This window comes from Protomyctophum parallelum (assembly GCF_964188405.1).
Source record: "Protomyctophum parallelum genome assembly, chromosome: 18".
Classification (NCBI taxonomy): domain Eukaryota; kingdom Metazoa; phylum Chordata; class Actinopteri; order Myctophiformes; family Myctophidae; genus Protomyctophum; species Protomyctophum parallelum.
The window spans coordinates 22,998,794-23,026,249 of record NC_139716.1 but is presented as its reverse complement, the minus strand read 5'-3'; the positions used below and the strand labels follow the sequence as shown (position 1 = coordinate 23,026,249).

Below are 27,456 nucleotides of genomic sequence, written 5' to 3'. Positions count from 1 at the left end.
TGTCACTGAAAGGCTCACCAGACTGAACGCCCATCATTACTTGAGGCTTAACTGCGACTGTTCTCCTTGCAGTGGTTATGGGCCTCCTGTCTGGTGTCAAGCCCACTGAGAAAAAAACAAATACATTACAAAATTACATCATTTACACCATGATGTAGAACGATAGTACTACAAACACTCAAATGAAACATGGATTAATAATTGCTTCATGAAAAAGACTGAGGATTAGGGATGGAGCTCGATACCCGAAAAAACCAGAAAGCTTATTGAGTACTCAGTATCAATACGCTTTGGACTTATCAAGCCTGTTAGAGCATAGCGGCCCATAAACAATCACACTAAAACAATCAAGACAAGAGGCGATCAAAAAAAATATCTAATCAACCCATGCTGGCACAAACATGTCACTCTAAAAGTGTATTGATACCTGCCAACCAGTGCGAGTGAACAAAATTCACATTGAAAGTGACGGTAGGTACACACATTATAACCAGTTAACAGTTTCTTCAATATTATTTTCCCAAAGTGAAAAGTCCAATTGCCTGCCGTCTGTTAGAAAGGTACTGTTTTAGAAGACCCTATAGTAAAAGATACTTGTTCTGTTCAGAATTTGTCGTCTCCCGTCTTTCCACAACATAATAGAAAATGCTCGATAGTGGGCTTGATAAGAACTCAATAAGCCTGAAGATAAGGTGCTCGTTATCAATAAAAGGTAACGAGCTCCATCCCTACTGACGATATAGAATATTGTTATTGTGTTGACCCCTACCTCCAGGCAGTATGGTGCCCAGTTTCAGGTTCTGGAAGATGTCCCCTGTGCGTTTCCTCTTCTCCAGGAGTCGGTACTCATCTGTTTGACAAATTTTTTTTTAATTGAGAAGACTGACATAAGAATGACATGTAATATAGATTTATAAACTCTGGCATTAAAATTACATGTAATATAGAAAGTTAAACCCAATGCTCAACAACAGCATTTGGGGGCAGCAATTCATAATTTCATCTTTCCAATACGTTTTGTTCGTCACACGTAAGGTTTGTACAGGTTCTCGACAGTCTAGTTCAAGCACATTGAACTACACCAGTGGTTTTACAAAGTGCGGTCTGCCATTTGGAAAGAGGCTTGGTATGCCTTTTTATTATTATCGTCAGGTTTTCAATTATTTTCAAACATTCAAACAATCAAGTTTTATCTTCTGTATTTCTTTCGTATTATTAGCCATCTCACATTCGCAATAGGGGTCCGCAGCGCAGCCCACGGCTATACGGGGGTCCTTGTTATGGAGAAGTTATGGTGACCACGAGGCAGGATTTTGTTGACTAATACTATGACAGACAAAATGTTCGTCGACTACCTTTTTTCACTGACGAAAACTAAATGAAAACTAAGCTATGATGACTAAAACTGAGACTAAATATATTGACAATTTCGTCAACAAATAAAAAACTAGACAAAAATGTTAGGAAGGTACTAGTGGACAAGAGATCCAGTAGTAATTAGTCATTTTACACTGAAAATAGCAGATCGGCTATTTTCAGCAAGTGTCATTAAGGCGCCATCAACGCCCGCCTAAACACATTTGAGGCGACTAAATCAACTTTAGATTAAGTCTACTAAAATATTATTATATTTAGTCGACTAAAACTAGGTGACTAGTAAAATATGACTAAAACGAAATGAAAACCATTCAAAGAGACTATGACTGCAACCAAAAATCAAAATTTGCTGTCAAAATCAACACTGCGTACAAACTGTGAAGAAATAAAATAATCCCGTTTCATCACTACCTACCGGGGTCAGAGGGCAGGAACTGGAAGTCCATGGGCTCGCTGACCTCGCGGTCCGAGGGTCTGCGAAGCTGCATCTTGACCCTGACGGGTTCGCTCAGGTTGGCGTCGCGGTAGGGCGGCGTGCGGAACACGATGGCCACCTGTCGGTGGACGTCAGCCTGGGAGAACGTGCCCTTCCCCTCCCAGGTGTCCTGGAAGAACCGCACCTCGATGTCCTCTGGTAGGGAGGAGAGGAGCAGAGCGGTGGGGCGACACGGAAGAGGAGGACAGTTATATGAATGGAATTGTCTGTAATACAATGACAATAGAGGGCATGTATGCGCATGCAAAAAGTGACGGCTTGGTCGCCAAATTCAGCTGTGTTTTATTTCTGGATAACAGACCGCTCCGCTCTATAACAGACCGCTGTCTAACCAAAGGCTCAGAGCACCTGGCTGCGCTGCTTGGATTTTATGTTGTAACCCAGGGGTTCTCAACGTTTTTGGCTGGGGACCCCTGGAAATGCTTTGGCCATGTCTCGCGAGACTAATTCTCAATTGACAGTATGGTAGATGTTTGCCTAAACCACACTCAGGGGTTTGAATCCCGGTGTTGCCGTTGCAATGACACATTTGTCGGAAGAGGACATAACATTATTCGTTGTAGATCAAATCAGAGATAAATCGTATCCAATTTTCCGACTGAACACCTAATTTATTCACTGTTATATCACTACTGTTACGTAGAAATCAGGCTTAAGGCTAGCAGTCAGACGATGACTGTCAGTGTGGCACACTTAGGCAGTGTCAAGGATCTGTGACTAATGTTGGACCATGTGAGGCTTGTGAATTTATTCTCTTGACTTAAACCATATCATATGATGAAGCTGTTTTCACTGCTGCATGGATTTGAATCCTAGCACAGAACCAATTGCATTTTCCTTTTTTTTGTGCTGTGCCGTTAACAAGAAGTGGTAGCATTCAAATACAGAAAGAAAGTGCATTGGTTTCTTGTGTGAGCATAAGCCAGGCATACTCAACCTCACTATTTATATTTATTTAGATAGTTAAGCTAACCAAAGTTAGTTATGTTACTTAGCTAGATGCTAGGTATGTTGTCTACTTGTAAACGGATGATGCCAAGAATGTCATTTAGAAAGATGCCAGGTTTGTTGTCCATTTGTTATTCCAGTTACTTTGTAGACCACTTGGGGGCACTGCAAATCCATACAAAGTTATCACCTTTATCCTATGAAGACATATTTCTCCTATTCCTTTTAATATTTCCCCCGTTTTAACATTTGACTGCTAAATCTCTTATGGATGTTTGAGAAGGTATCTTGTCTCTATTTACATTCTGTAAAGTCAAGCCAGGCTAAATAAAGAAAGAATTTACCTTTTTGCACTTTATCACACAGCAGGAAGATTTCATCCCCTCCTTTGCAACTTCCAGCCTTCCGGTTGACCCTGCAGATCTTTAGTTCAGCTGTGTTTGGGGCTCCTGGGAGAAAGACACATTTATTATAGTAATCATATGCACCAACACATTCAGTAGCAAAGATGATAACACTTAAAAACAATTGCAGATATGCAAGCTCACAGAAGTGTGCACATCTGAAAAGTGTAAAAAAAAAAAGTACTGTTTGTGTGCTGGTCTCTCACTCACGGTTGTCGTAGATGGGTTGAGACACCACGGGCTCCAAGGCAAACAGCTCCCCAGTAGGCAGCGTGACAGAGGCCTGGAAGCACAGCCGCACCGAATTCAGGTCAAACTCCTCCTCCCATACCTTGGTCTCGGGAACTACAGCCAAAACACAGCCAAAACAAATGGGTGTGGTGCATCCTAACTGCATCCTATCATAAACGCAGTGGAATTCCTTTTAACACAATAACAAGATTAAGACGGGAAACAAAAGGTAAGGTAATACAATGGCACAAAACCATGCGAGGGCAGTGTTTTGTGTTTTGAATGGTTTCCTAATGTTCTGTGTTTGTGGACTTCTATTATTCATCTTGGTGAAATGTTCATATACAAGCTTCTGAAAGATTTTAAAGGTAGTGCAAGTGTTTTTTGGTAAAAAACAAAAAGGTTTTTGTTCAAAGGTTAAATCACGAATTCTGATAGTAATCATTCAGTCATCAATCATCAGTGTTTGTTCAGTAACAGGGGTCTCCCTGTCTCTCCAGCTCTTTAATAAACAGAAAATACATTTTCAGGTAGGTGACAAAATTTCAGTCAATCAGGAGAGAGTAGCTATTTAAAATGAGCTTAATATTTATAATGTTCCAGTTCCAATTTTGTCTGCTCATTTATTTGTGTCATCACTTACAATTACACTTGTTTAATCTGTATCCTGACTGCGTTCTCTATCCTGATTGGATAAAATTGCTATCCCAGTTTCAGTTTCAGAAAATGCAATCAAGGTGTGTGTGTGTGTGTGTGTGTGTGTGTGTGTGTGCGCGTGTGCGTGCATGCGTGCATTTAAGTGTGTACGTACTGTTGAAGGGGTTATTGTGGGTCTGCAGTCTACAAGTGATAGCTTCAGTCACATCCTTTTTCTTCACACACTGAATGCCCAGGTTCTGAAAACTGAAACCAGTCAAAGAGAGAGTGAGATGCAAGCAAAACCACGTAGCTTTTGGTACAATGCGGGCGTGGATGAATATACCATAGAACAGTCGTTTTCAACGGGAGTCAGAGAGGCCAAATGTCATCAGATGGTGGTCCATGGATCAAATGCTAAATAAATAATGGACATTGGTATAAAAAGGATTGAAAACCACTGCCTTAGAATAAGCCATAAATATGTCTGAATGCAATTTAGATGTTTTTTCCTCAACCATTGGAGTGTGTGTCAGTATTTAGTGTCCACTGAACCACTGCTTAGCTGAAATAATGCTAGATTGTGATCAGAAGCGCTGAACTATAGGCCTACCTCCGTTTATGTTGCAAAAGATGCAGAAACTAATATGTTTGCTTAAAGCAGCACTATGCATCTATTTAATGAATAAAAGAGGGAGGTTCGGCCCAGGCCGTAGCGTAACGGTCTGGGCACCGGACTGGTAATCCAGTCGCAGTGTGCCGCGGGTTCGACTCCCGGACCCGACACGGCCTTTACTGCATGTCATCCCCCCATCTCTCTCCCGTTTCCTGTCAGCCTACTGTCTGTCCCTTCAAAAATCAATAAAAGGCGTAAGCCGCAAAAAAAAATATCTTTAAAAGAGGGAGGTTCTACTATCTCGATTGTCAATAAACATGGCTGCCGCGTTTTACAAGTAGGCTTGGGCAATACTTTTTTCACATCATGATCTGTGGGCCATTTGTGATACACAACTTAAATAAACCCCTACGATTCACCCTGTTAATTTGCATTTTCACATTATCCTAACAGAGACTAGCTCAGATAACACAAGCATCCTCTGGCCCCATATGCCACCTGCACATAAACTCACTCACACTCAATCACCCTAAAGCAGTGGTTTTCAACAGGTTTTGACCCAGGGACCACCATCCTAACTAAGAGCAACCTGGGGACCACCACTAATGTGTGGGGTGGGTCCATCATAGACCCACGCCACAAAAAGTGTTTGGGAGGTTCATGCAACTTTGTTATTTTGATCAACTTTTGCCTGTTATCTCTCCTGCCAGGTGGGTATGTATAGACCGATTCCGTAGCGGGTCTCATGGTCGCAGCCTACGTATTTCCTGTAGGCGGACTCGACATAGCTGCGGGAGTAAAACCCTCACCAGGCGCACCTCTTCCACTACAGTGAACGGCAGAGTGACTGATGTTAGTTTGCCTCAAACTTTACTCCTTTACCTGCTTTTTTACTAACACTAACATTACAAAGATGCCCAGAACATCGAGATGAACCTGTGTAGTTTATGGCTGCTCCAACAGTAGTGGCAACATAAAAAATAAAATAAAACGGAATGTCAAAATATCCACCGTGGTGGCTGAGGCCAGAGCCATTGAGTAATGGTTGAGACAAAGCAGTGAAAGATACATAACGCCAGTCTTACCCAATACCAAATATTTCTGTTTTATTAACACAAGGCTGCTGTACTTTATACCTCATACTTTAAATGCTTAGTATGAGGTATAAAATACAGCAGCCTTGTGTTCATAAAACAGAAAGATTGGGTATTGGGTAAGACTGAAATTATGTATCTTGCAGGATTCTTCACTGCTTTGTCTCAACCATTACTCAATGGCTCTGGTCTCAGCCATCGTGGTGGATATTAGACATTCCGTTTTATTTTATTTGTTATGTTGCCACTACTGTTGGAGCAGCCATAAACTACACAGGTTCATCTCGATGTTCTGGGCATCTTTGTAATGTTAGTGTTAGTAAAAAAGCAGGTAAAGGAGTAAAGTTTGAGGCAAACTAACATCAGTCACTCTGCCGTTCACTGTAGTGGAAGAGGTGCGCCTGGTGAGGGTTTTACCCCCGCAGCTACGTCGAGTCCGCCTACAGGAAATACGTAGGCTGCGACCATGAAACCGGTACGGAATCGGTCTATAGTCCATGCATGTCGGGGGGGCGGGGGCCACGGGTAACTTTTAACCCGCAGCACAGGTTTGTCTGACTAATGACTGTAGGACTGTTATGTCTAACCAACGTATATGCACTCCAAATCCCCTCCATGAGGCGGTTTAGAGTCCCTACATTTAAGAAAAACAGACTAAAGAACTCTTTTGTACATCAATCTGTCTTGCTTTTAAACCAAAATCGTTAAACCAGTGGATATGTTCTTGTTCCTGATTGTTTCTGTGATTTTTGTCCTGTCCTGTAATGTCTACCATTTTGTAATGTATTGTATTGTCTATGTCTTGTCCGTTTCTTGAACGGTGACGTCATGGGCGCAAAACAAATTTCAGTGCAAGCTGACAATAAAGTTGTATCGTATCGTATCGTATCGTATCGTATCGTATCGTATACTCAAGTAAAGTACAAACACCTCATAATTGTACTTAAATACAGTACAAGAAGTAAATGTACTTAGTCACTACTCACTTTCCACCACTGCATAAGACCCATCCTGCTTGTATTGATTACTTTTAAAGCCCTACATGATCTAGCGCCCAGTTATATAACAGACCTGGTGGAACCCCATAAGCCTGTGCTCAACCTCAGATCCTCGGATAGGGCCCTCCTAGATCCTCCCTCAGCTCGCCTCGTCACTCGAGGGGACCGGACCTTTGTGGCTCGGTCTACCTTCACTCTGGAACTCCCTACCCTTGGCTCTTATAGGCTAGCAGAGTCGGTGTCTTCATTTTAAACGCTTTTAAAAACACATTTGTATGTCAAGTCTTTTTTTCCTAATACTGTAATTGTTTTTGATGCCCTGTTATTTTTCACGTTTTATTGTTTCTGATGTCTTGATGTTTTGTCGTTTTTGATGTCCTTCATGATTGCCATTTATATCCTTGTGCTTCGCTGATTAGGGCGAATGGGGTCCACTAGCTAGAAGCAGGTCCAATGGGGTTTGTAAGGCCCGTTGATTGGGTCGTGGTGAAGTGAATGGGTGCTGGTGAAGTGAGCGGTGATGGATCTCTAGGAGTCGTCCTCAACCTATTTCCACCACTTGCACATTCAGATGTTCCCAATATAATCTGTAAAGCACTCTATATTAACTATATTTAGTTTGGAAAGGTGAAAAAAATAAATCATCAATTCACTGTAGACATGCTCCGGCAAGTCTCTACCAACCTGTGTATCCTCCTCTCCTGCAGGTCAGCTTCATAGTAGCCATGTTTGCAGTCCTTCCCCACCAGCTCGTGGGGGTGAGGCTTGTGCGGAGTGTTCTTGGTCACCAGGGAGATGCGGACACGCAGGGGACCGCTGTAGTTGTGGACCTGCATGGGCGAGGACATCATAAAACGTCTCGTGTGATGATGCGAGTGTCATGCTTTGGCAACATTTAAGACGGGATTAGATGACAAATGCCTGTTGGATCACTTTCCTGGACAATAGATCACATCACCCGACATATTATTATGCCACCAATTTAATTTAATGTGGTATGCCAAAACAAGACGAAATGTGACTTATTTAAACTTGAAGCAACCAATAATAATATCACGATGTCCACCCCATCAATCATGAACTGTAATTCTGTTGAGGATGTCATGATGCCCACTTTTCAGCTGTTCAAATCAAATTCCACTGGGAAATACGTCAAGTTAAGTCATCTCAAAATTGGCCTTTCATCTGGCAATGCTGTATAACAGTGGTTTTCAACCAGAGGTCCTTGAGGGGGTTCCAGGTGGTCCCCAGCTAAATGATGGAGAGTTGGTAACACGGAATTGTGGACCAAATCTTATCCAACGATAACAAAATATTCTTCAGTTTTATGTCTGAATGACGAGATTCAGAAAACAAACAACATTACACAACCCTTGTATCAAACCATGGGGGAAATGAACTCCGGTTGGCTGCCACTTATCCTCTAATATATTGTCATTGGCTGGCAAGTATGTCAACAAGGTAACCAAAGATTTGTCCATAATGTAGTAAGTAGAGTAGACCAATACAATGAAGTCACCAGTGAATTTCCAGATTTATGATTGCACTTTATTGCACTTTGCTTCTGCAGGAGGAAATTGAGTTGTTACCAGCAGCCAAGAGACATAAAAAGGCCTATGAAAAGAAATAACAGAAGGCTCTCCCATATCATCAGGCACAATATGTGTGCAGTCAAATGCATTATAACAGAGTTTGAGCAACGTACCACCAAAAACGACCCAAACCTAAAGAATATTTTGTTGTCGTCCACTTGAGCACAGCACAGCTACATCGCTAGTAGATTGTCTATTTTCACATTTAAAAAAAAAAGTATTTAGTTTGACCTTTTCACCTGCTATAAAATTATTTCACATAATGGATTAAACGAGCGGTTTTCACCTGGTCCTTGAGGGGGTTCCAGCCAGGTGGTCCCCAGCTAAATGACAGGATGGTAGGAGAGTTGGTAACCAAATCGACCCTTATAGATCTTTAACTCTTCAACTCTACGGGTCCATTTGGTTTCATTTAACACTCTCAAGAGTTCCATTATTGTTAAACATCTGCATTACTTAATTTACAAGAAGTCTACACAATTAGAGAATGTAGAATAATTGTTATTTTGATCAATGTTTGCCTGATATCTCTCCTAATGGTGCCAACATCAATACAGCATGGAAATGTGGACAAAATCGTATCCAACGATAACAAAATATTCTACGTTTTGGGTCCGAGAGGCTAAACGTCATCAAACGGGCCTTGATGTGAAAAAGGTTGAAAACCACTGGATTAAAAACTGATGAGTTAATTAATTTAGCATTTCTTTTCCACCCACCTTGATGGCAGGGTGGGTCTTGGTGGTGTCGTTGCTCTTCTCTCCAGGGATGCTTCCGGCCGAGCGACCCTCACACTTGTACCTGAACCTCATGCCCCGGGCCTTGGGCTGCTCAATGATCTCTATGAACGGGTTACCTGCAGGGACATGCAGAGAGCAAGTTTAGAGAGGCAGGGGCTGAAACCCCGTATAAACGGCACCTTTTGGACAAAAAGAAAGCTGATCTACAAGCTCACAACGTTTCACGCACCACGGTGTAATGCATTGTGAGCATGTAGATTGCCTTATTTTTTTTGCAAGTGGTTATATTTGCTGATTATTCTGTTCTGATGACGATAAGAACTACTAAATGGCACGACGCAGGCCGCGAGCTAATCAATGAATAATATGGCTCTGGCTCTGGGCATCTTACTACAACACACCCATTATTCATTTAGTTAAGGAAAGTTAGCGAGATAAAAAGGTGTCTACCATCACCTCTGAACTTGTTCCAAGGCCTTGGGAACCTTTGTGACAGCTGCCGAAAGTTGGGGTACCATTAGCCTCGGTACCAGGCTTTCATTTTTGTTGGTGCAAAAATGGAAAGCCTGGAGGAACGCATTGGCCGCTCTGGTCTAAAAGTGGGAGTCAACCCTTCCGGGTGGGCGTCGCTCCAAATGATGTGACGTAGCGCTGCACTAGGGGGAGAGGAGGGGCCGGGGGTGACGGACAGATCGATGAGATCCAATCAGGGCGTGCGCAAATCTCAGCCGCGACCCGCCCCTCTAGACCAGAAACCTAACACGTTAGCTCAGGCTAGGGTACCATTAACAACTAGATACAGTATGCAGGCAAGCCTTTTAAGTAGCATGATGTGACGGGTCAAAATATGGGCTTTTCATGATTCTGAATCCATTGCAAGCATTTGTTTCGCATGAAAAACACTCCTTGACACTTTTCCAATAATGTGATGATGACCTCATCACATTTGTGATGACGGCTATAGCTGTTTTTAGCACAAGGAGTGTTTTTCGGGCAAACCAAATGCTTCAGAATCATGAAAACCCCCTAGTTTGACCCACCACATGCTACTTAAAACCTATTTTGGGGCGTGAACCCCTTTTGGTGTTTGCATCACGTTATGCTTTAGCTATTGAAAAATAGCAGATCTACAAGCTCATAGCGCGCCACCGAGTGGCGCGCTACGAGCTTGTAGGTCTGCTATTTTTTTAAACTGTCAGGATTTAAGACATTTTTAGAATCTGATCTCAGGTCAAAATGCGTTAAAGAACCACCATTCTTCTGTGCGTTAGAATCTGATCTCAGGTCAGAATGGGTTAAGACTGAGACCAGATTGTTCACTACAAATGTCTTCTAAATCATGACAGTTTTCTGAAAAACCTGTGTATCTATGTCAGTGATTCTCAAACTATTTCATGTCAAGGACCCCAAAAATCATATGAAATTGGCCGCCGACCCCCATCTGAAAATATGTTGTTCCAGGGACACAGAAGCAAAGATTCGAGTTACAAACGTTCGCTCTGAAAATATATATTCAAAGATTTGCGCCACATTTTCACGATTTTAGAAGATTAGCAGATCTACAAGCTCGTAGCGCGGCACTCTGTGTCGTTCAATAGCTACAATTTTAAATAATGCTTAAAACACCAAAATGGGTCCCTGTCCTGATTGGGTTAATAAGGATGTATCATTGCGATTATCCTGAAAATGAGATTGTTTCTTGTGTTACAGTAAACAGGAACCCATCATATGAATTTGACGATTATATGATCAATTATGGTCACAGCATTTTATACACGAAGTGTAAAAACAGGAACCTTTGACATTTGTTTGAAGATACCAGATTCACAGCAGACCTAAGCACATTGTTTGCACAGAACAGAATCTGTTATCAACACGTTTGCAAGATTCCAATCCATCTCTCTCTCTCACACTGTGAATGATATCGCTGGAGTCTCTGCCAGTCAGCAGTCTCAGCACACACATAACCACAACTCACACAAGGACTGTCCGGTCTGTTTGAGTATTAACCTCATTCACAGTTTTATCTCCGTGTCACGAGGAGATAAAGGCAGGAAAGGAAAAGAACAACTAAAGTTTATAAACCGTAAGTAAGTAAGTAGGCCTACAGGAAGTGCGGGCCTACGTTTTGTCCAGGCTACCAGAGCTTCCTGTCCAGTTAAAGAGATTTAAGGACACTGTTTCTCAACGTCTAGACCGTGGCCTAACATGGGAGCGATTATGAAACTCTGACAGTGCACCATCCATCCATCCATCTTCAAACGCTTATCTGTAGTTGGGTCGCAGGGGCAACAGCTCCACTAGAGAGCGTCATTCTTCCCTCTCCAGAGCAACATTAGTGACTTCCTCCTGGGGGATTCCGAGACGTTCCAAGGCCAGTGAGTCAATGCGTTTCCTCCAACTGCGCCTTCGTCTGCCACCGGGGTCTCCTCCCAGTGGGACGTGCCTCGAGGATCCTCCCTAGGGAGAGGCATCCTAACCAGAATGCCCGAACCACCTAAACTGGCTCGGTTTCCAGGCGAAGAAGCAGCGACTCTACTCCGAGTCTCTCTCGTGTAGCCTGACCTAAGCAGAGACATTTCTGGCCTAGATGGGAGGGTCGCGTCTCAGAAAAGCGCGCACCCTGATTGGATCTCATCGATCTGTCCGTCACCCCCGGCCCCTCCTCTCCCCCCTAGTGCAGCGCTACGTCACATCATTTAGAGCGACGCCTACGCAGAAGGGTTGACTCCCACTTTTAGACTGGTTCAGCCCACGGCTTTTTCCAGGCTTTCATCTTTCGCGCAGACGAAATGAAAGCCTGGGTATCGAGGCTACTTTCGTGTGACTGAACTTCTCACCCTACCTCTAAGGGAGATGCCAGCCACCCGTCAAAGAAAACTAATTTCGGCCGCTTGTATTCGCGACCTTACAATTAGAGAATGTGGAAGAATTGTTATTTTGATCAATGTTAATCATAACAAATTATTCTTTAGTGCCCAGGCTACATCCTCAGTTCTGGCATTGTGTGTCTCACGTCTATACCTTGAATACAGAATTTCACTTATGCACAATCTACTTAAAATCAAATAATAAAATCAAATAAAAGACCTAATAGCTTGGGATATAAGTGCTCCTTACCATGGTTTAACGGGGGCAAGCCCCATCCAAACAGACCTATGGACAAGAGAGAAAGAGAGAGAGAGAATGTAAACAAATACAATCACATAAGTATTGCAGAAGTGACATTAGTAGAAGCATAAAATAAATAATGTTTCTTCTAGAGTTGTTCCGATACTGGTATCAGGTACTCGGGCCGATACCACCCTCAAGTATACTCTTACTCGGAACCGGCCCCAATACTTTGACCCGAGTACCAAAACGTCCAATTCACACTTGGCTGAACGAATGCAACGGGAGAAAGTCTGACCCAACACTGCAGCAAATCGCCAAAAACAGCTGATCTACAAGCATCAATGACAAGTGTAGTTTGGAGATTAATTTGCATCCATGAGAAAAAGGGGGTATAAGTGGTTACTCAACTAAAAAATGTAAAGTACTCATATCGGTACTCGGTATTGGCAAGTACAAAAAATTAAGTATTGTACTCGTACTCGGTCTGAAAAAAATTGTATCAGGACAACTCTAGTTTCTTCAACTGATTTGTCAACTGAATTGCACAATAGCAGGCAGCTACAAAGCTACAGGCAACCATTATTTTTCTTTGTAAGCCAGCGACATACAAACATTATGTAGCTGCTGCAAAAGCTACAACAGCTACAAAGAGGTCCAACTAGTTTCAACTTCAGGAATTCACTGAGTCTGCATTTAACCACTTGTGTTGAAGCCTCTAGTCTTGGTGAAACGGACTCGAGTTGCAACTACACTGACTTGGTCCTCTTTTTTCCCCCGTCCACAACAAATCGCAAAAATAGCTGATGTACAAGCTCAGCCTCAGAGCTAGTAGATCTGCTATTTCTGGTGAATTCAGTTAGTTCTGGTGAATTTAGGGAGTTCAACAAACCATGATGTGCAACCCAGATTCGGCTAAAACAAGGGACTAAATTAATTTCGCTCCTATGCCACTAAAATGTGGAAGGCTATTCCAACAGCCATTAAGACATGTGAATCCCTTGACTCCTTCAAAACCGCTCTCCAAAGAGCACCTATGGGCGGTTGGTAAATGTCTCAAAAATGTTCTGATGAATTGAAAATGGTGGACCCTGTTGTAAACAAGTGTAATGCTTAATCATGGTGTCAGCCAACAAGTAACACTTTTTGTAGTGACTTTGTGCTTCCGTTTGACATGAACCCATTCTGCAATCTGCATACTGTGACATAAAAATGTCAATCAAAATGTTACCCCCAGAATAGACCATGGAGGCTGGGTTGAAGTGGTTAAAGTTTGTTAACCCATCCTCCCCTCCCAGCCAGGGTGCAGATGGAGTTCAGCGTCTCACTCATAAGGGACACTCCCATGCTGGCCAGGAAGAGCAAGGGTTCGATTGGGGGAGGTCAGATCAACTACAAAATGATTCCCGGCCAGGCGGACGATCCAAGATATGCATGGGTCAGAATAATGTGGAGAACAAATTTCACTGCGGTAACGTCTGTGACAAATAGTACAGACTTTGACTTTGAAATGGTATGATTGAAGACCTGAACAAAAATGGTGTTGGACAACTCTAAAAGTGGTTGTTGTAATTATAGGGGAAGCTCTTTTGCTGCTATTAGAGGTGCTTGAACTAAGCACTAATTAACAGTTCCAGCTGTCTGTCAGTGGCGTTTCCTACATAAATAAATACAATTTATAATTAAAGGCTTAAAACATTTAATTAAAAAATAAATTAAAAACAATTCACAATTGGAAATTGGTGCATGTATATAGCGCCTTTATCCAAGGCACTTTACATAGATCATGTTCACCCATTCACACACACAAACACACTACACCGATGGCAGAGGAAACCATGCAAGGCACCAACCTGCACATCGGTGGCAATTAGGGGTTCAGTGTCTTGCTCAAGGACACGTCGACACTAACGGGAGGGAGCCCGGGTTCGAAGTCGAACTGGCAACCTTGCAGTTACCATCCGGCCACTCTACCCCTGAGCCACCGCCGCCGCCGCATACATTACATACTGTGAAAACAGAACAGATCCCCAAGCTTGCAACGTGGTGCGGAGCCACATGTTTTGAGTTTCAGTGTTGATTTCGTCGTCTAACGGCGGGGCTCCACCGGGCGCGTTGCGTCTAGGTCGCGTACATCAAAAAACGAACCGGGGCCATTTTAATGCAGTCACGCAACGCAGGCAGTGGAGCCACCCTTCATTGATTAATGCAGATCCCTGACAGCGACGCTGACGCGCCCGGTGGAGCCCCGGTGTAAAACTAAGACGAAAAAAGTTTGTCGACTACCTTTTCCCACTGACGGAAACAAAATGGAAATGAATGAAAACTAAGCTATGATGACTAAAACTAAGACTAAATATACTGACAATTCCGTCAACAAATAAAAAAACTAGACTAAAATGTTATGAAGGGACTAGTGGACAAGAGATCCAGTATAAGTCCTTTTACACTATAGCAGATCTACAATCTCACAACGCGCGTTGTGAGCTTGTAGATCGGCTATTTTCAGCAAGTGTAAAAACACTCATTACGACAGCATCAAGGCCCACCAAAATACATTGTATTCGACTAAATCAACTGTAGATTCAGTCGACTAAAACTAGACTAACACTGAGACATCACAGGTGACTAAAACCAAAATGAAAATGAAAAACAACACTGGTGAGCTTCTAGATCTGCTATTTTCACTAGTTTGGGTCACATCTCAGAGTTAAATTAACAGTGGTTTTACAATATAAATTGGGGTACCAGAGATAGAAATGCCATTAAAATCCACTGCTCTATAGCAGTGGTTCTCAAAGGGGGGTCCTTGACTCCTTGAGGGAGTTCCAGGGGGTCCCCATGCAGCTAAATGATAGTTAGGCCTACTGTAGGAACCAACATTTTGGTCTGTAACTCAGTGTATAATGGAACCAAATGGACCCGTTAGGGTCATTTGTGTCTCAAGAGTTAAATTATCATTGATTTTACAGAGATAGAAATTCCATTAAATGGGGGTCCGTACACTAATCGACTAATGCATGTCAAACTTGAAATGAAAATGGTTGAGAATCACTGCTAGAGCCATACACATCTTCTCTTATGGTGGTCCCTGGCATATATTTTCTAATGGTGGGGGTCCGCGGGCGCCCGCGGGGTAATAAGTGTCATTTTAAGGGGGGTCCTTGACATGAAAAAGTTTGAGAACCTCTGGTATAGAGTATTATATCCAACATGGAGCCAAAAACAGGCAACTAAAAAACACTGCGTGCTTCAGCACATATTTGTGGTTCGGGCAGAGGTTTTTTTGGGGGTTTTGGGGGGTTGCTGCAGCTGGAAATCTACTGGACACACAACAACATCCGGACTACAACAACAAGTGCTTCACAACTAGGGTTGGGAACCTTTAGGATTTTACCAATTCAGGTGATTTAACGATTCCCTCTTAACGATTACTATAGAGGGTTCCAAATGGACCCTTACAGGCCTGTAACTCTGAGATTGTACAAATGGAACCAAATGGACCCTTAGAGAAGGGGGCACGGTGGCACAGTTGGTAGTGCTGTCGCCTCACAGCTAGAAGGTCCTGGGTTCGATTCCCGCTGAGGACGCTGTGGGCACTGGCGGCGTGTTCCCTCCTCCGCGTCATCAGTGCCCATACCCGAGGTGGGGGTTGGCGATAGGGCCTTTCTGTGTGGAGTTTGCATGTTCTCCCTGTGTCCCCTAGGGTAGATACCCTCACAAAAACATGCCGTAATCCTGGTCTCTAAAACTACCTCCCCCTGGCCAGCCGGGGCGCCTGATGGAGGGGAAAGGAACTGGTCGGAATAACGTGTCCCTTCCACGCGCTACGTCCGGCCGGGGAAATTCCCCTCTGTCAGGTGAAAAGAAGCAGCTTGGACTCCTCATGCATAGAAGGAGGCATGAGGTCAGTCCGCTGCCCCCCCAGGTTGGCAGAGGAAGTGTAGCGCCCAGGATTACATTAGATAATTGGCACTGGGTGAAAAGAAAACTGGGTTACAAAATCGTGGGATAAAAATTTAAAGTAAAAAAAAAGAAATTTACCCTTAGAGGACTGTAACTCTGAGATTGTACAAATGGAACCAAATGGACCCTTACAGGACTGTAACTCTGAGTGTACAAATGGACCCTTGCAGGCCTGTAACTCTGAGAGTGTACAAATGGGACCAAATGGACACTTACGGCCCGGGTCCATTTGGTTCCATTTGTACACTCTTAGAGTAAAATTAAAATGTTTGAGAACCACCAGTATTATAATTGCATAGCAGACAGCAAGTCCACATAACCAGCTCTGAATGACAGTGTGATAAAAAAAAAGAAGATGGAACCGATTCGGGTTCTTCAATCTCGGAACTGGGTCTTAAAAAGAACCGGTTCCGGCCGGTCCCAATTCCCTATTCACAACTAAACATAATGGTTTTGTCTCGTAAATTACCGTAACCCGGCCGAGGAAGAACTCTTTGGAACAGTGGAGTATCAGTAAACAAAGACAGGTGTTAAATGACGGCGCTTATTGTGAAGGGCCTAGCAGTCCCTCCATTGTGTCTGAAGCTTCTCAATGGCACTCGAGGAGCGTTCCAATTTCACTCCTTTTTTACTCTGCGCTTTGTTTCCGACTAAAGAGAGAGAGATGCCGAGCATGATTTATGTCTGTGATGGTCAGAGCGCCGCCCCGTAGCTGTTCAAATCATATTGAAAGGGAAACAGGAGTCCCTTCCCTTCAGTCATGTCTCAACAGGCCTGCTCCCTCTCCCTGGCTGCTCCATCAAAATATATATGGACATTGTACGTTTGAGGTTTGTGATACTGTATAGGAGTGGGTTTTTTTCAACCTTTTTCATATTATCAAGGCCCATTACTTATTTGGCATTTGAGCCACGGACCATCATTTGATGAGATTCAGCCTCTCAGACCACAAACATTTCCAATTCCATGCTTTATTGTACATTCTCCAATTGTGTAGAATTAAGTAATGCAGATGTATAACAATAATGTAACTCTTGAGAGCGTAAAATGAAACCAAATGTAAGGGAATTGTACGCTCTCAAAAGCGCACCAACTGTACATCATTTAGTGGGGGACCATCTTAAGTGATATTTTTTTTGGTTAAAACAAAAATATTTTTATTAAAAGGTTAAATATCTATATTTTGCATAGTAAACATTGCTATATAAGTGTTTGTTCAATAACAGAGGTCTCCCTGTCTCTCCAGCTCAACAGAAAATACAGGTGACAAAAGTAATGTCAGCCAATCAGGAGAGTGTAGCTATTTATGAGCTTGATTTTTATAATCTTCCAGTGGCAATTTTGTCTGACTCTGCACATTTATTTGTCTCACCACTTACAATTCCGACTGAGTTCTCTATCCTGTTAACCAGGATAGAGACCAGGATATAAACTGAAACTGGGATAGAAATGTTATCCAACCAGGATCTGGTTGGATAACATTTCTATCCCAGTGTCAGTTTCAGTTTTGGTTTCTGAAAATGCATTTTCTGTTTAATAAAAAAAAAAAGCTGGAGACATGGAGACTCGGTTACTGCAACAAACACTCTATAGCAGGGATGCCCACACTTTTTTGACGAGAGTTACTCAACCAGCTCAACCAGATCTAACCACCGGAAATATTATTATACCATTTTGAAAATATTTTAAATATGTACCTGTAATATATGTAATAGAGGGGGAGAAATGAATAGGTGGTGTCAATCAATCAACTCACCTTAATTCAAGTGGCAGGTGCCAAAAATATTTTTTTATATTTTATAGGGGCATGTCATGTGATCTACTGGTACCTTCCGGGCATCCCTGCTCTGTAGCAATGAGTACTATCACAACACTTATTTTAACAAAGAAAATCACTTGCACTACCTTTAAGTGAAAGATGTTGAGTACTTATCACTGGCAGTAGCTTACAGAATTAATTAATGAGCTCTTCCTTCAGTAGTTCAAAGCACACACACACTGACACACACACACACACACACACACACACACACACACACACACACACACACACACACACACTTCAGGCCATGGGGGGACCGACACCCTTGGGGTGGCCTGGTAGGCTGAACAACAACATGAGTCAGTTTCCGTTCAGGCTGTACTACTGTAGTCACATCGAGTAAACAAGCATAATTAGCAACATGCTAACCTAACCGTGTAGCAGTGTTATTACAGTGTTGTATGTCAGTGGTTCTCAAGTCAAGGTGGGGTCCGAGGACCCCCGGGGGTCCTTCATTAGGAACCAAATGGACCCTTATGGGACTGTAACTGAGAGTGTGCAAATGGAACCAAATAGACCCCATGTATACACTCTGCGTAAAATTAACATTGATTTTACAATATAAAGTTCCCAGAGATAGAAATGCCATTAAATGAGAGTCCTTATAAACTAATCACTAGTGCATGCCAAACTGGGGATAAACGGTTGGAGAAGAAAAAAAAGGGGGGAAAAAAACAGTACAAATGGCGGTCCGCAGGCTGATAAATGTCAATGTGGGGGTCCTTGACATGAAAACGTTTGAGAACCACTAGTGTTAATATGTTACAACTGGTAACAAGCAGCCTGTCAGCAGTTCCATTCCGATGGGGTTGGGTCTAGTCTGCGGCTCTTTTGATATACGCATGTCTCTAAATCTGAATTGTTACTTTGACAATCCAAGTGTTATTATTTATTTGAATGCATGGCAGTGGGCCAAATGAATAAAGCAATAGTAGGCACAACAACCTTAAGTTAATTGGGACATGTATAAAACATATATAAAACAAAATAGGCTAAATAATAAATAATCTCTCACACTGACTGACACACACACAACAAAATCACGGACGTGTTGCGAGAGAGCGAGAGAAAGGGAGAACTTCCTAGTAGTGACAGTCAAGCACGTACAGAGTAGAGATCACCATTAAAACAAACTCCTCCTGCGATATGAACACAAAACCAATGGCAGCTAGCGGGGCTTTCCCTGTCTGTGTGCGCCTGTAGTGCGCAAAACAAGTCTGTGAGTCTCACCAAACTCTCACCAAAATGCAGCAGCACTGTTGTTTTTTTGTGTCAAAGTGTGTGTGTGCGTGTGAAGTTAACTGACTCACCACCATCCATGATCTGATATCCCAGTCAGGCCTCGATCGATGATCGCTCCTTATTATATTCCTTGTTTGTTTGTTTGTTTTATTTTTGTCAGCAGCAATAATAACGTGAGGGTTTGTAAACTTATTTTTTTACTGAATGCTCGCCTGCCTCTCTTTCGGTCAGTGTGTGTTCTGTTCAACATGTCACCGCCCCCCCTCTCCTGGAGAAGGGTGCGGAAATACCCAAATGACGCGGCTTTCGTTAAAGGAACAGTGTGTGCGTGTGCGTGTCCGCGTGCGCGTGTCTCTCTGTCCTAAACTTTTTCATGTCAAGGACCCCCACATTGACAGTGACACTAATTAGCCCGCGGACCCCATTTGAAGAGATATGCCAGGGACCCCCATAAGAGAAGGTTTTTACGGCTCTATAGCACTGCAGTGATTCTCAACCATTTTCATTTCAAGGACTCCAGGTTTGACCTGAATTAGGCTACGGCCCCCCATTTATATCTCTGGGAGTCAGACCCCTAATGTATATTGTAAAAGCAATGTTAATTTAGAGAGTGTACAAATGGAACCGAATGACCATTCGGCTCTGAGTTACAGACCCATGGGGGTACATTTGGTTCGCTGGGGACCCCTGGAACTCTCCAGAGGTTCCCTAAGTGGGGTCCGCGGTCACCGGACACCACGTTGGGAACCTCTGGTGTACGGGACACAGTTAGCCCTGGTCCAGTGCGTTTAATAGCGAGGCTCTCACTGACGCCCTGCCAGGAAAGCGGGTGAAAATTCCACTGCCGACTGCGAGGGGTCCAAATTTACCCAAAAATAAACTAAACCACGTCGGTACTCGCCGAAACAAAGCCTGTTTTGTGTTGGTGAAAGTCTATTCTCCAGCCTGGGAAGCCTCTCAGGAGGACCCCAGCTTCTCTATAGAATATACTGTACTTGTTTGGGGCATAAAATAAAATACAATATTTTATTTCTACAGATCTGGTCAACATAAAATTACCCTTTGACCAGATCTGTAGAGGGCGTTTTATTTTATGCTCAACAAAAAGTACATTATACAGAGAAGCTGGGGCGCTGAGAGGCTTCCCAGCCTGGAGAATATATCTTTCACCAACACAACACAGGCTTTGTTTTGGTGATTAGTGGAGTAGTTTTGTTTAGTTTTGGTAAAGTTGGACCCCTCGCACGGCAGTGACATTTTCACCCGTGAGCAGCATAGGCTTTCCTGGCAGGGAGGGCGTGAGAAGTCGCTAAACACTGGACCGGGGCTAGGACACAGAGTGGGAGAGGAGGCCATAAACTAAACATATAGCTGCCGACGGTTGAGTTTAGTCATCACATTCTGTAGTTGTATGTATGTATGTATGTAGGCCTACCCTACCCGTGTCAGAATGTTTTGTAGTTGTATGTACAGTGTAGGTCTACCCCTGTCAGAAATCAGAATGTTTTGTACAGTATAGTTGTGGCTGTGGATATCAGCAGTGGTGTAGAAAAAAAGACTAATTGTTTTACTTCAAATAAAGGTATCAATACCGTGGTGTAGAAATAGGAAAATTTAGCCTACTGTTACAAATCCAGAAACAGAATAAAAAAAAAACACACCCGTGTGAAGTGAGGGGCGCTATTATCATAATACATTATCATGACGTAAAATAGACACTATGTATATTTCTACAGACACTATGACGTAAAATTCTCCATTCATTGTCAATGGGAATTTAATGTTTGTGTAGGACAAAGTCTGTGGACAGACACCAAAAGCTGGATATAACGTCCCCAAGGGGGGGGTCCCGTATATATACGTACCCGGGGGAAAAAGAGTTAAGTGCAATCTAAAAATATAACGCAAGACAACAGACAGCAAGAATCGAGCCAAGGTCCAAATCATTTGAGATTCTAGCGGGCGTCCTACAGGGTGACACTCTGGCCCCCTTCCTGTTCGTTGTAGCGATGGATCATGCACTGAGACTCACAATCAAGGGCAGAGAGGAGGCACTGGGGTTCACTCTTGGCCAGAGGAAGTCAAGGCGAGTACACCCCATCATGGTCATGGGGCTGAGACATGGCCCTCACAGTGGAGTACTGCTGTATGAAGCTGATACATGGACCCTCACTGCTCACAGTACAACAGGAAAGAGCCCTCAAAAACTCATAAACCTGATGTTAGATTGTGGAGGGCAGCGATACAGAAATCCCGAGTTGTTGTTGACTAGACACACTCACTCTCGCAGTAACTATTGTGTTAAAGAGAACGATATACAGAAGCATATTGGTTTTTCAGAAAACTATCAGGATTTAGAAGACATTTTTAGAATCGTCCTCAGGTCTTAAACCTCTTAAACCCCAGGGGGGTCCAGGAGGGAAAATCTAAAATATCGGAGTTGGAACCTAAGACCTTGACCAGCCCCATTTACCCGCTGAGAGCTGTTCATGAGGTGGACAGCCTATGCCCCGCCGGCTCAAGAGTTTAATTAAATGGGTTAAAGGTCTATTATTTGTTTTAGAGGTATCCAGAAGATGATGGTGTGCTGGCCGGTGACTCGTTGACTTGGGGCTGCTGAGTGTTGCATGCATGGATTCTGAAATGGAGCCTGTCCTCCATGGAGTAATGTTTATACTTTATCTTGGCTTTCTCCATGTGGGCAGTAGCCTTGGTGACGTCTCCCCGCTGTTTGCAGAGTAAGCTCAACTCAAACAGAGTGAAGGGAACCAGGTAATGGTCATACCTGATTCGATGCTCACTGGACAGCACTTGTGTGAAACACAGCTCGGCCTGCGGGAGTCTGTCCAGGTGTTTGAGACAGACGCCTTTCAACATCTGGACCAAACAACAGTCATCTGCGTGGAACTCTGAAGGGTCGGGGTCGCTGCACAGCGTTTCCTCCGCCTTCTCCACGGTGACGAGGAGAGCTTCGGTGAAATCAGCTCTCTTCCCAAGTATGTCGAAACTATTCCACATATACATAATCTCCAGTGCAGGTATGACAAGTCTAACTGGCTTGGTTGCGTTGTATCTTCTGGATTTCCTGATAGCAAACTTCTCTGCAGGTATAGACTTGCCCGCCACACACTGTTTCAACCCCTCTACCTGCCTGAACAGTTCCACCAGGTTCTCTCCCGTTTCCGCCACTTCATCTTCTGACATCATACTGAGAATCGCTGCTTTCTGGTACACATGCATAGCCTTGGACAGTTTGCTCTCCTTACACAGAAGGTCAGCATACCGGTAGGCCTGCGTCCAATTCTGCTGGTAGGAACGACACCACATCAACTCCCAGTAACACATGTGATGGATCTGTATCAACTCCTGTTGGGATCCAATACACTCCTCATACCCAGACATGGCCTTCTCAAAGTTTCCCTTGAGTGTTGAGATGCGAGCCGAGAAAAAGAGAGACATTGAGCTGTTGGGGTATTTCTGATGCAACGGCTCCAGTAAAGCATCAGCTCCCGCGAGATCGACTTCTCCTGTTCCCATTATCAAGTTGGTATACGTGTGGTAGGAGAGCAATGTCAGAGTGCCCATTTCCGATCGCAGAGTGCAGCTAGATGCCACCTCTCTGAGCTGAGATAGACCAAAGTCCCTGTTTCCCGAGTATCCAATGAACGCCAACAACCCCAATATTCTATGAGGAAGAAGAGATAGCATTAGGTTGAAGGAGCCAATGCCCAACTTGACTCCACCCTCAAACTGTCTGAACAAATCAGAGCTGCTGACTTTATCTTCAGAGGAATTCATCACCTTCTGACAGTCCTGGAAGATCCCATAGCTTCTTCTGATGTGAAGTCCTCCTTTGATCAAACTGATCACGTTTTCATCGTGAAATGTTAGCACAGCTTTTAGCAGCAGACACTCAGCATAGCAGATTTCTGCATGCAGCTCCTCTTCCTGTGGGTTGAGCTGTTTGAAAACAATACTGAACAGAGAACCAAATATGGAGTGTTTCTTTCTGAACTTCTGACATGTGTGCAAAGCATCATCGAGGGTCGCCATGGCAACCTGGAGTGATCCATGATCATTAGCCATCATCACCCGGATAGTGCTGTACACCAACGCGTGATACATACTGTCTCTCCGCCATGGTTGGAGCAGGTCCAGAGCTTCTGAGAACTTGTTATTGAGGACCAGATCGATTGCACACTGGGTCTCCTTAATGGCCGAATGCAGGTCCATCCGACAGGAGCGAGGTATTGGCTCTTCAACAAGGTCCTCCACAGCTGAGGCACTGTTGTCGACATGTGTCATAGTGATATAGATCTGTCTTCAGTGTCCAGGCAGATTGAGTTACCACATGTTGAAGGTCTGTCCTCACACTACATACTTATCTTATATAGGCTGACCAAGCTTTGGTCTGACGTCACACTCAACAGAAACCATGCATTGCTTACAACGCCAATGTGGGCAGGCATGTTATACATTTCCCATTATTGTCCAGGACATAATGACCAGTGCCAAAAAATTATATTAGTCCCTCCTGTCAGTATGTGATTGAAGCTGGCATTTCAAATTTAGACAATGTTATCTGCACAGATGTCTCTTAAAGGATGCCACATTCCAGATGTAGGCCCGTTGGGAACTGGCCTACTTGAAACGATGCAAGTTGGAAATGCGTGCCCCACCCAGTTATTACTTGCGCAAGCAAAGCGTGCACGTACTGTGGTCGGCTGCGTATGTATGTCCTTGTGGTCCCTAATTGGCTGTTGTATGGTATGTATGTCAATTAAGATATGTTTCAATGTTGGGTGGGTAAAAGGTAATAGTCCGGCAGCCGAGGTGGACGGGTGGGAAATTTGGTATATAGTCTTTTTTATTGGCCTAACATATTGTCTATATACATACATTCATGAATCCACTTGCTGACCGGTCACTATTGGGCAATTTTCTTATAGGGGTTTCTTGTGACCCTACCATTAAGGCAGGCAAAAATGTCAAAATTTCCTTTTGCTTTAAGTAGCATGTGACATTTTGCATGATTCTGAATAGATTCCAAGCATTAGTTTTGCACAAAATGCACTCCTTGGGCTAAAAACGTCCATAGACGTCATCAGTGGGGCCACCCGCCCCGCCCCCCAGCCTTTCGCTTTTCCGTGATTTTCGCCTTTTTTTCAAATCCTCTGAAATCGGGAAAAACAACATGCCCTTTTGTGCCAAACTAATGCTTGGAATGGATTCAGAATCATGAAAACCCCCTAATTTGACATGTCACATGCTACTTAAAGCAAAAGGGAAGTTTGACATTTTTGCCTGCCATAGGATGTTAATGGTATAGGGTCACAAGAAACCCCTATAAAAGAATTGCCCAATAGTAACAAAGACTCTAAATGATTTAGAACAGCAGTTGTAATAGACATTGGTTAGCAGTAACTGATCACTCTGCTTGTGCACAGTGCCAACTTGCACTAGGCACACAAGTAGGCCATATATGGCCTTGTGTGCCTAGTGCAAGTTGGCGTGTGACGTCAGACCAAAGCTTGGTCAGCCTATGTAAGGTAGAGTACGTACAGTTTATCGGTATGTGAAGACTGGCCTGGTAGAAATGGCACAAGTAGGTAAAGCCGACTCTGTCGAGGCAGACTACCATACAGGTGCCAAGACGTCCGGATCGCGTCAGCAGGTGGATCTGCATTCGGCCATTCAGGAGACCCAGTGTGCACTCGATCTGGTCCTCAACAACAAGTTCTCGGAGGCTCTGGGCCTGCTCAAACCGCGGCGGAGAGACAGCATGTACCACGCGTTGGGGTACAGCAGTATCCTGGCGATGCAGGCCACCATGACGTTTGAACGCGGAGACATCCAGATCGCCATGGCGACCATCAACGATGCTTTACACACATGTCAGAGGTTCCGAAAGAGAAACTCCGTCGTCGGTTCTCTCTTCAGTCTCGTGTCCAATCAGCCCGTCCCGCGGGAAGACGAGATGCACGGCGACATATGCTATGCTCAGTGTTTGCTGCAAAAGGCTTTGCTAACCTTTGTACAGGACGAGAACATGGTCAGTTTTATCAAAGGAGGACTTAAGATCGGAATGAGCTATCAGATCTACAAGGACTGCCAGAAATCGATGAATGCCACTCGGGCTCAAGCCAGGAGCTCCGATTTGTTCAGACAGTTTGAGGGTGGAGTCAAGTTTGGCATCGGCTCCTTCAACCTGATCCTATCTCTCCTTCCTCAGAGGATATTGAGGTTGCTGGAGTTCATCGGAGTCTCAGGAAACAGGGACTTTGGTCTGTCTCAGCTCAGAGAGGTGGCATCTAGCTGCACTCTGCCATCGGTCGTGTGCACTCTGACACTGCTCTTCTACCACACGTATACCACTCTGATACTGGGATCAGGAGAAGTCGATCTTGCGGAGGCTGAAGCTTTATTGGAGCCTTGCCAACAGAAATATCCCAACAGTTCAATGATTCTCTTCTACTCGGCTCGCATCGCAGCAATCAAAGGAAACTTTGAGAAGGCCATGTCCGGGTATGAGGAATGCATTGGATCCCAACAGGAATGGATACAGATGCATCATCTGTGTTACTGGGAGTTGATGTGGTGTCACTCCTACCAGCGGAATTGGATGCAGGCCTACCAGTATGCTGACCGTCTGTGTAAGGAGAGCAGATGGCCCATGGCTATCTACCTGTACCAGAAAGCAGCGATTCTCAGTATGATGTCAGAAGACGAAGTAGTGGGAACCGGAGAGAACCTGGTGGATCTGTTCAGGCAGGTAAAGGGATTGAAGCGGTGTGTCGCGGGCCAAGCTATACCTCCGGAAGAGTTTGCTATCAGGAAATCCAGAAGATACAATGCGACCAAGCCAGTTAGACTCGTCATACCTGCACTGGAGTTGATGTATATGTGGAATACTTACTCCATCGCTGGGAAGAGTGCCGATTGCACCAAAGCTCTCCTCGCCACCATAGAGAAGGCGGAGGAAACGCTGCGCGGCGACCCCAACCCTTCAGAATTCCACGCAGATGACAGTTGTTTGGTCCAGATGTTGAAAGGCGTCTGTCTCAAACACCTGGACAGACTCCCGCAGGCCGAGCAGTGTTTCACACAGGTGCTGTCCAGTGAGCATCGAATCAGGCATGACCATTACCTGGTTCCCTTCACTCTGTTTGAGTTGGGCTTACTCTGCAAACAGCGGGGAGACGTCACCAATGCTACTGCCCACATGGAGAAAGCCAAGGTGAACTACAAAAACTACTGCATGGAGGACAGGCTCCATTTCAGAATCCATGCGACGCTCAACAGCCTCAACGAGTCACCGGCCTGACTCAATTTCCACTTAGCTGGTAGAATGGGTTTCCATCCATCCATCTTCAACCGCTTATCGGTAGTCGAGTCACGGGGGCAACAGCTCCACCAGAGAGCTCCAGACTTCCCTCTCCAGAGCAACATTAGTAACTGGCTCCTGGGGGGATCCTGAGGTGTTCCAAGGCCATGTGAGTCGATGTGATTCCTCCAACTGCTCCTTGGTCTTTCCCGGGGTTTCCTCAGCAGTTGAGCAACCATTCAAACACCACCAACATTGTAGCATTGCACTTTATATTCATCAGGACATAAAACATGAAAGGAATGTATAAGCTACCGTATAGGGTCCGGTGTTCTCCGTCTTGTTTGTGACTTTTTGTGAGTGCCGTGACTTTTGGCATGGTATTTTGGTCTATAAGGAGGAATATCTTTTTCAAAAAGTATACAGTATTTGTTAAACTATCGTTTTTATGTGGACAGTTGGACACACTCACCAGTTCATTAAGTATGCCTGGGTTTGCCTGGTGGGTGGTGATGGGTGGTGATCCACCTGAAGCCGCACCCACAGCTGTTGTATGAGAAAGGGGAGGGGTTAGTGGAGGGGATGATAGTGTGATGTCACTATATCACTGACTGTCAAGGTTTCAGCCTCCAGGAAGAAACTCTAAATACAAAGGGGAGACATCATTGCACATAACCACTCCAAGGGGTCTAATGAAGTACTGTCACTTCATAAACCCATGAAAAACTGGGTTTATGGGTAAACTGACTGAATTGTAAAACGCGGCCGTTCGATTGATATAATTGTAAAACGCAGCCGATCCAGTGATAGAATCGTAAAACTAGGCCGTTTGACTGATAGAATTGTAAAACGCAGCCGT

The 27,456-nt window shown here is 44.1% G+C and overlaps 3 protein-coding genes across 5 annotated transcripts in view; 1 reads left to right on the top strand and 2 right to left on the bottom strand.

Moving 5' to 3' along the window:
• rela (v-rel avian reticuloendotheliosis viral oncogene homolog A) overlaps nucleotides 1–19,502 on the bottom strand; it is a 285,280-nt gene extending 265,778 nt beyond the window's left edge. Inside the window, exons 1-10 of one of the 3 annotated variants that reach the window (XM_083789064.1) lie at nucleotides 19,342–19,502; nucleotides 12,253–12,288; nucleotides 9,112–9,248; nucleotides 7,485–7,630; nucleotides 4,268–4,359; nucleotides 3,436–3,570; nucleotides 3,166–3,270; nucleotides 1,793–2,008; nucleotides 770–850; nucleotides 19–105 (exon numbers count right to left, since the gene is read on the bottom strand). In XM_083789064.1, coding sequence (XP_083645190.1) covers nucleotides 19–105; nucleotides 770–850; nucleotides 1,793–2,008; nucleotides 3,166–3,270; nucleotides 3,436–3,570; nucleotides 4,268–4,359; nucleotides 7,485–7,630; nucleotides 9,112–9,248; nucleotides 12,253–12,288; nucleotides 19,342–19,351 — 1,045 coding nt within the window. In that variant the 5' untranslated portion in view covers nucleotides 19,352–19,502. The remainder of the gene's footprint in view (nucleotides 1–18; nucleotides 106–769; nucleotides 851–1,792; nucleotides 2,009–3,165; nucleotides 3,271–3,435; nucleotides 3,571–4,267; nucleotides 4,360–7,484; nucleotides 7,631–9,111; nucleotides 9,249–12,252; nucleotides 12,289–19,341) is intronic. The other 2 variants (XM_083789065.1, XM_083789066.1) reach the window with 2 other exon arrangements.
• A 2,330-nt stretch (nucleotides 19,503–21,832) lies between these two features.
• Nucleotides 21,833–23,506, bottom strand: LOC310875599 (tetratricopeptide repeat protein 39B-like; the record flags this gene model as incomplete). Its single annotated transcript, XM_083788891.1, has 1 exon — nucleotides 21,833–23,506. The coding sequence occupies one exon, from the start codon at nucleotides 23,504–23,506 to the stop codon at nucleotides 21,833–21,835; it is 1,674 nt and encodes a 557-aa protein (XP_083645017.1).
• Nucleotides 23,507–24,869: 1,363 nt separating this feature from the next.
• LOC310875598 (tetratricopeptide repeat protein 39B-like) lies at nucleotides 24,870–26,597 on the top strand (the record flags this gene model as incomplete). Its single annotated transcript, XM_083788890.1, has 1 exon — nucleotides 24,870–26,597. The coding sequence occupies one exon, from the start codon at nucleotides 24,870–24,872 to the stop codon at nucleotides 26,595–26,597; it is 1,728 nt and encodes a 575-aa protein (XP_083645016.1).
• Nucleotides 26,598–27,456: the final 859 nt, after the last annotated feature.